This window comes from Telopea speciosissima, chromosome 11, assembly GCF_018873765.1.
Source record: "Telopea speciosissima isolate NSW1024214 ecotype Mountain lineage chromosome 11, Tspe_v1, whole genome shotgun sequence".
NCBI lineage: Eukaryota > Viridiplantae > Streptophyta > Magnoliopsida > Proteales > Proteaceae > Telopea > Telopea speciosissima.
This window is the reverse complement of record NC_057926.1, coordinates 52,592,892-52,601,453: the sequence shown is the minus strand read 5'-3', so window position 1 is coordinate 52,601,453 and position 8,562 is coordinate 52,592,892. Positions and strand designations below refer to the sequence as shown.

Here is an 8,562-nt window from a genome sequence, read left to right as displayed (position 1 = left end):
TGATACTTGACATATCACCTTCTTAATTTTAAGAGCTCATGGTTGAAGGGAACAAAAAAATGTTGATTTGGGACCTATTGCCTTTCTAATTAATGAGGAAGTTTACATTTGCATGTAATTATGGATTAACTCTCTAGGGGACTATTACTTGACTACTTGATCTTGATGATAGCAACCTCCCTAAGTAATGAATTCTTGGTTTATTTCTCTAAAGGTTGGTCTCAGGGGATGAGTTTCTAGTTCAGTGGCAGGTGGCTAGACAGTTGAGTCTAGAGTAAGTCTAGGGAAGGTCGAGAGTTCGACCCTCGATCTTACCCCCCCCCACCTCACTTTTCTTGAAATAGTAATAATAATAATAATATAGTAGTATAGTAATAAGCGTGGCCCAATGCATGGGCCCCTTTTTGGCCCCCTTGTGGATCATTGTTTGGCCCCAAGAAGGTTCTTGTCTGCCCCTGGTGTAGGGCCTAGCACAAAAAAAATATAGAAGGTTGGTCTCCAAAGGGCAATGTGAACTTCATCACCAAACATCCTCTCATCACATTGATAATTAAAGGTGTATAAACTGAAACATATTTACCAGGTTGATTTTTACATTTATGCTAGGAAGTTCATTTGTATATAGACAATCTCCTAGAGGCTCTTACCGGTTTGATACAGGACGGCGTCAATGGGAAGAAATTCTTTATGCTGTAAATATCTATATTCTTTCCTTTATTAATGTAACATCTTCTTTTTTCTCCTTTTTCTCAAAAAAAAAAAAACCTATTTACAATTCAAAAGACATGATAAACATAAAGAAAAAAATAATCACACACATTGATTTATATGGTTCGATAAGATGTCTAGTGCCACAATGGAGAGAAGGTTACAAGTTTACGTCGATAAAAGATATAGAACAGTTTTTACTAGCAATGGAAAAATGGTTACAAGTTCTTACCGAAAAAAAGAAAGAAAAAGGGTTACAAGTTTTCTTCTTTGTCTCTTCGTGTTTACAAAGAATTCTCAGCAACCCTAATAACCCCTTGTCGCAATAATTTATAGGAAAATCAAAAGATACAAATTTCCCAAATTACCCCATATAAACCCTAAAAGAGCTAATAGGATTTCCCGCTAATTCATCTCACTTTCTCTCTTAGAATTTCTTTTAGATTTATTTTATTAAACCTAAAACCAGTCTTTTTTTTTTTTTGGGTGAATACCTAAAACTAGTCTTAATGTCATTCATTTAATACATTTATTATTGGAAAAAAAATTATTGTTTGTATCCATTTAGAGAATATGTATTCAAAAAATCGATTTCCAAAAACTTACCAAATCCGTTCAAAATTTAATTTCAAACCCGATATTATTTTTCTACTTCTACCAAAAAAAAAGAGAAGAAGATATTATTTTATCAGTTTATATCCAATTATAAATATGATTAAATAATAATCTATAAAACTAAAATACCCTTATCAATTCACTATACATTAAAAGTAATTAAATAAAAAATAAATTCATGACGACATCTATGTAATTTCAATTATGGCACTTCAACATCAACCCTAGCTATCTATCCAAAAACAAAAAAAAACATCAACCTCTGCATTTCTCAACTTCTCCAATTTTCTGAACTCAAATGTAGACATTGAGGCCACAATGCCACTTTCTCCAGAGTCCAGACCCGGACTCATGATTCTACTATTCTGTTTCTATTAGGGATCCTGATCCTCTATTATCGAGCCGCCCAGCAAGACCGTGCTGTCGAGACATAGCAAGGTGAGAAATGACCGCCTTAGCCCCACTTGGGCAAAGCGCTCGGGCAGGGGTAAGGCGGTCATTCCTTGTCTTGCTGTGTCTCATCAGTACAATCCTGCTGAACAGCTCGACAGTAGAGGATCCAAATTGTTCTAATAGTGATGTAAATATGTAGTTGAAAATCCGTATCCAATGCATGTTCGTATCCATGTAAGAATCCGTATTTGATCCGTTTACGGTTTACCTCGGAACCCAAACAGAGGGGAGAGTGAGGGGCTTTGGTCGTTCTGTATCAGCGCTTGGATAGGCATCCCAAGGATATAAATCATCGGCTTTCGACGACTTGATGTTATATTTCGGTCTTATTCTCGTACTTGACAAACTAAAACCCTAAGTCCGTTTTTTGTAATTTGGCGCCAGGCGAGGAGTGGCTAGACCGTTCTTCACTTCTCCACTTTACTTCTCTTTCGTGCTAATGTTCAATATTTCCTATGAGTTCATCTAATATTCGATTCTTTTCACTCTTCACATTTTCTTTCGATCATTAGTTTTTCCGAAAGTACTATCTCAGTTGAAATCCTGGACAGAGAAGATGCATGGGTTCTGGATTAATGGCCGTAACCAGGAAAGCCCTGGAATTCTTTGCTCAACTACGAAGAAGCAACAAATTTCCAGATTCATGGACCTGCAACAAGTTACTCCACCAGCTTATCGCCTCCACCTGCGGTGATCTCTCGCTGAAGATCTTGTTAGATTTGGTCTCTAGAGGGTACCGTCCTCACCTCTCTTCCTGCAATTCCGTTATTGGGGTTTTCTGTAAGTTAGGTAATCTGCAATCGGCTGAAGATTTCTTGAAATGGATGTTTAGAATCCGTTGTAGGCCTGATATTGTCAGTTATAACTCTTTGATGGATGGGTATTGTCGGGTTGGGAATTTGCTTGGAGCTTCTTTGCTTATGAATCGGATTCGTGGTGGCGAATGTAAGCCTGATCTAATTACGTTTAATATTTTGATTAATGGGTTCTGTAAGCATGGAATGAAAAGAGAAGCTTTGGTGTATCTTGGTTTGATGTGGAAATTTTACTTGCCAAATGTGGTTACCTATAGTACAATTATTGATATGTTCTGTAAAATGGGGAATTTGAATATGGGGTATGCGGTGTTTAGAGATATGATGAGTGCCGGAATGCCTCCCAATTTAGTGACTTTTACTTGTTTAATTGATGGATATTGCAAGGCTGGTAATCTGGCAGTTGCTTTTAAGTTGTATGGTAAAATGTTGAAGTCTGCACTCTCTCCTAATGTTGTTACTTACACTGCCTTAATTGATTGTCTTTGTAAGCAAGATATGTGTGAAAGAGCTGACTATTTGTTCAAGAAAATGTTGGAGGATGGGGTTGAACCCAATCCAGTGGTTTACACTTCAATGATAGATGGCCACTTTAAGACAGGGAATATGGATTCAGCCATGAATTATCTGACCTGCATGCATAACCAAGGGATCAGACTCGATATAGCGGCGTATGGGGCAGTTATTTGGGGCTTATGCAGTAAAGGTCATCTGGATAGTGCAAAGAAGACCATGGAAGAGATAGAGAGGAGGGGACTGAAACCAGACAAGAAGATTTTTACCACTCTTATAGATGCCCATTTCAAAACTAAGAACATGAAAGCAGCTTTGGATGTGTACAGGGAAATGTTGGCTAGAGGGTTTGAGGCTGATGTGGTAACTATCTCAACATTGATGGATGGGCTCTGCAAGAATGGGCTTTTGCAAGAGGCGAGAGGCTATTTCTGCAAATCAAAGGCAAACGAAATTGCATACACTGTGCTCATTGATGGATTGTGCAAGGAAGGTAATTTACATGAAGCTGAGATGTTGTTTAGGGAGATGCAGGAGGCAGGTTTCCTTCCAGATAAATATACTTACACTTCTTGGATTTCTGAGCTCTGCAAGCAAGGGAATTTGGTAGAGGCATTTAGGGTGAAGAACGCCATGGTTCGTGGGGGCACTGACCCAGATCTGTTCACTTTTAGTTCCATTATTTGGGGCTTGGCTAATAAAGGGCTCATGATTGAGGCAAAACAGATGTTTGATGATATGTTGAAAAGAGGCATCAATCCTGACTCTGCAGTCTATGATGTTCTGATCAGAGGTTACCTCGAACAAAGCAACACAACTGCAGTTGATAATTTACGTGACGAAATGAGAAGGAGAGGATTACTTGTAAGAGGTGCAATAAATGGAGATGTGTAGTTTCTCACCTGCAAAATTGGAAATGTGGAAGTAACTAGTGCATTCCGACCTAGGGCATTTTTAGATTGTATCTGATGGACTACTTTCTTCGTTTAAGAAGAGGTTGAGTCTGTGTTGAATATTAGAGATGTTCATTCCAAGGTGATGTTACAAGCTAATGCTTAATGTTTCTAGCACTTTATTTTTTAGCAGTTCCATAATCCTTAATTATGTAATAGTTTTTGCTGCAGATATGGGTGGGACCTTTAGTTTCAAGTAGTGGGTCCAATACCTTCCTCCATGTACATATTATTTTGCACAAGGATGAGGTGAGCCTCAAGACTCTCTCTCTCTCTCTCTCTCCTTAAAGTTCACCTATTATATATGTCGTTTCTATGGTGATGGCAGATGCTATTTTAGCTGGAGGATCTCACAAATTCTTAAAACATAAAGCTAAATATTGACATGAGATTAGAGAATTAATTGGAATTTGGAGATTGTGGTATTCAAAACTCTTTTTGTTCCTTAATCATGAGAAATTTCATATACATTGGTCTATTTATGTGCCTTCACTTATGTATTTCTTTGTAATTTTGTTTTAGGCAGGGTAGTCTTTCATGAAATGTCCTTCCAGAAAAAGCATTTGTACACTTTAGTAGGAAAGTATAAAGTTAAATTTTAGTAGTCCTAGAATGTTCACAATTATGGTCATTGATATTCTCATAGGATTATCAGTTAACCCTGTTTTGCCCCCTCCTGCTCAAACTATTGTCTTTTGAAGTATAATTTTCTAGGATGTTAGAATAAAACAGGAACATTTTTAGCAAATTTAGGAGAGACACCATTTTGCTTTTGAGCAATCTGTCTCAGAGCATATCAGTTTTACAATCTTTCATGATATAATTCAGAAGTGATTGTGCTGTGTGACAATAATTTGGCAAGTAGCATGGAATATTAATTTTCCTTTTTATCTTATAAAGTAAAACCTACAATTAATCAGAAGGTCCAATTTCAGGGTATTTTTCTGGAGATGTATTGACTGAGTTTCTCTTCTCAGTTAGATTCCGAATGTATCTTAGCAACTAATCCTGTCAAATGGAACCTATATGCTGTAGTGGCATATTTTTGTCTGACACTTTATCTTCTTGGATCAACTAAGGGCTTCTATACTAGAAAACAGGACCAAGTAAATTTCTTAATGCTATTATTTTAGTGTAAAGTTTTCCCACATGGATGTTTTAAAAACAATCTCCTTAACACACACACACACACACCTAGTTTTGCCACGTGGAAGTGGCAAATCTGACTGTGTTGGATATCTAGGGAATGGTCTGAAAGACCATGTGTCAAATTTCAGCCTCAAATTCAACCATTTACACTCCCAGCAAATGCCATACCCTCCCGTGTATTTCCATGCATCCCCCATTGTAATCCCGTGTACACCCCCCCCCATTGTAGTCCCATGTATCCTCTTGGTAGTCCTAGATTTTTCAATTCCTTATTTTGCCACTTGGCAAACTTGGACTGATCTAAAAATTTGGCATGTGTGCTGGGGGCCTTGGGTTCTACCTGCATACAAAATTTCAGCCGGATCTGACCTGCCATATGGAAGATCTAGAGGCCATTAAGGAGATTCTTTCCTTGATGCTTGTGTAGGATAACCAGGTCCTTTAACTGATACAAGTTACAAATAATGATTATTATCCAAAAAATACAAATAATAAAGATCCCAATAATTTTAAAGAAAAATATGTCAAAAGGAAATACTTTACCCATATGTTTTGGGATACCAGACAGCATCTTCATTCACACTTTGGTGCCCCAAAAGGCAAAAAATTGGCAAGGAAGGGAATCATCTTCTACAAATTTGAAAAGCTACAATGTAGACAGCCTATGGCCCCATCTACAATGTTATTATTTTCTGTTTTGCTATTGGAAGTTTATACTTAAAATGTTTTACCTTCAGTTTTAACTTCCAGTCAGATGGAGCCTTTCTGAGTTACTGCCTTCAATTTTAGGCCGTTTAGGTGAGGCTTATGCGAGTAACATTGGGACATCTTAGAACTTTTAATTAACTTATTATAGATAATCATTACATAGGACATCTAGTTCAGTTACCTATATTATAGAATTATGAGATTTTTTTGGTTGAAAATTATGAATAGTTGCCTTGTCAGTTTTTGGTTTTGTATATCAAATACCAGAACGAAATTCTTTATTTTCCCCCTTTTGTGAATGCTGACATTCCTTGGAGCTTTGATGTTGTTCATGCTCCAAATCAAAATGTCAGACTTAAGTTAAGGTGATATGAAGTCCTTATGGTGCTGTTGAGGATTCTTTGACATTGGTTATGTTGTTCAAATAAGCATGTTTAGATCCCAACACTTTATTGATCACTATAAAGGTTAAAGATTGAATTTCTTGAGCAAAAAAAAAAAAGAACTGTACAAAGTAAGTTCCAAATGAATGCTCGAAAAATCTTGAAGGGTTTCCTTCAGTCTAATCCTCTATAATGGGTAGCATGTAATTTATTAATTGTTAGAAATATTAACTATCCTATTTCGCATTAGGGTGGTAATCAATAAGTATCTGGGTCAGATTTGGCATATCTGCTTATCTGTATCAAGATTTGCATAGGCTAATCTACCGATAAAATTACCCCTGCCCTTTAAAAGGTTGACTGACCTGGCCAAGATGCTTCCATTTTCCCCTAGCTCGACCTGGATAGATTGGAATCAGTCGAGTCAATTGCTTCGGCAAGTGGATTGAGTTTCTAGAAAATGATTTAGAAGTCAGCTGACTAAGTTAGTTTCAACAGGAGCTGATGCAAAATATACCAGGCTTTCTGTAATTACGGAATTTCAGTTAAAGACAAGTCAAACTTTGGTAAACTGTGACTGGAACCTTATATTTCCTAGACAATTCTAATAATTCCCATAGGCCCAAAGCCAAGATTGCCTTTTATAATAAAATGAAATATTTGTTTGACATACAAAAGCAATCAGTTGGTCTGGCATATTTTTGGGAAAACCAAGAAATTTCATCCATTAAATTGTTGAACAAGGAATTTTCTAAAATATTTCTTTCACAGAGTATTTTAAATTTCATACATCTTAATAACTGATTGGAGTAGGCACTCCCCAGGCCACAAAAAAGGGGTGAAACCAATAATTGGTTTGATACTTTAGATACCAAGCAGCTTTCGTTGAGTTCCATCTCTTGCACAAATTATCCAATCTTCTGAAGCCTGGCATGGGTAGGTTGATCAAAGAACTGTCCCAATGTTGTCAAAATGTGTAGACAATGGATGCCTTGCTCCTTCTGGGCTCCTACTAGAATAATTATTCTGAAAATTTGGTGTTTCTGATTTGGTGCTGTCCATTTACTGAAATCTTCAAGTTTTTTTTTTTGTATCTTGAGAATCAGAAGCTACAGATTTCTAAATGTAAGATACTAAGATATGCTACCTAAGGACAAGTAATTGATGAATGATGACCATTAAAAATTGAAATATGCACAGTTACCATGAAAGAACATGAAGAGAGTGTCTATGTACAGAATCCATACAGTATTGCATGGTGCTTGTTAATAGTAGGAAGCATATAATGTGAGGACTATGATTGCATAGCATAACATTAGTTTACGGTTTGCCCTTAAAGTAGTTTGAATTTTAAATGTTTTCATAGGATATAGAGAGGTTCTATATTTTCCTATAGGATATAGGTATTTCAAGTGTTGTGGCATCCATTTGTTATTACGTCTTCAGTTCTTCATTATCACTTCATCTATTCTCCTTGATGTACTTACTCCCTGTCTTTCATTGTAGTCATCCTCTCTTGCTAGCAACATCTGGCCTGATTTTCATGCCCTTTGCTTTGTTTGAACCTGAAGAGGGGGTTGATATAACTGCAAATTTAGTTCATTCAGTAGCTATTATGGCAATCTTTTTCGATATCACAGCTTCATTAACGCCAAATCGTTTGACATTTTCATTTTCCTATTTGTTTATATTGAGTTTCCTCTATATATTGTTGGTGTGCAGAAAAAAGTAGCTTGTTTAATTCAGTCCTCTGCATGACTTTACATTATGCAATGTTTAGTTTAGAAGTTCAGCTTTCGAATCTGTATTTTTTTGGTTACTTTTATATGTTTTAGAATGTATCATCATTCTGGAAAATTTCCTCATTCATGAAGCTCTCTGGTGTTCTGTACTTCTATGTGGTTTTGTCACAGAGAACTGTGTCTAATGCCAGCTTATATATATATTTTTTTATCTGTAACCTGTTTTACCGATATGTATATTACCCAGTTAAGAGTTTTATGCTAATGTTCTGATTTATCTATTGATTTCATGCAGGCATTGCTTGGGAAGTATATACTTTAAAAAAGTTCACCAGGTAGTCAGGTACTTTACCGAAATCATGTAGCTGATTTCCACTTACATCGGTCAAGTCAGCGGGCACTTCTGTTTTTTTTTTTTTTTTTTAAAATTGTCTCTCACAGTTAGAATTTAAACCTCCATTGGTTGTTTCTTTTAAAGGGCAGGGTGCGGCAACCACTTGCTATGTGGCACAGCATGCACAAA

At 36.5% G+C, this 8,562-nt stretch overlaps 1 protein-coding gene across 1 annotated transcript; it reads left to right on the top strand.

The window, feature by feature from the left end:
• Nucleotides 1–2,206: 2,206 nt before the first annotated feature.
• Nucleotides 2,207–4,718, top strand: LOC122645940 (pentatricopeptide repeat-containing protein At2g01740). The gene is made up of 2 exons (XM_043839358.1): nucleotides 2,207–4,139; nucleotides 4,229–4,718. The coding sequence occupies exon 1, from the start codon at nucleotides 2,337–2,339 to the stop codon at nucleotides 3,996–3,998; it is 1,662 nt and encodes a 553-aa protein (XP_043695293.1). The 5' UTR covers nucleotides 2,207–2,336; the 3' UTR covers nucleotides 3,999–4,139; nucleotides 4,229–4,718.
• The last annotated feature ends 3,844 nt before the right edge of the window (nucleotides 4,719–8,562 follow it).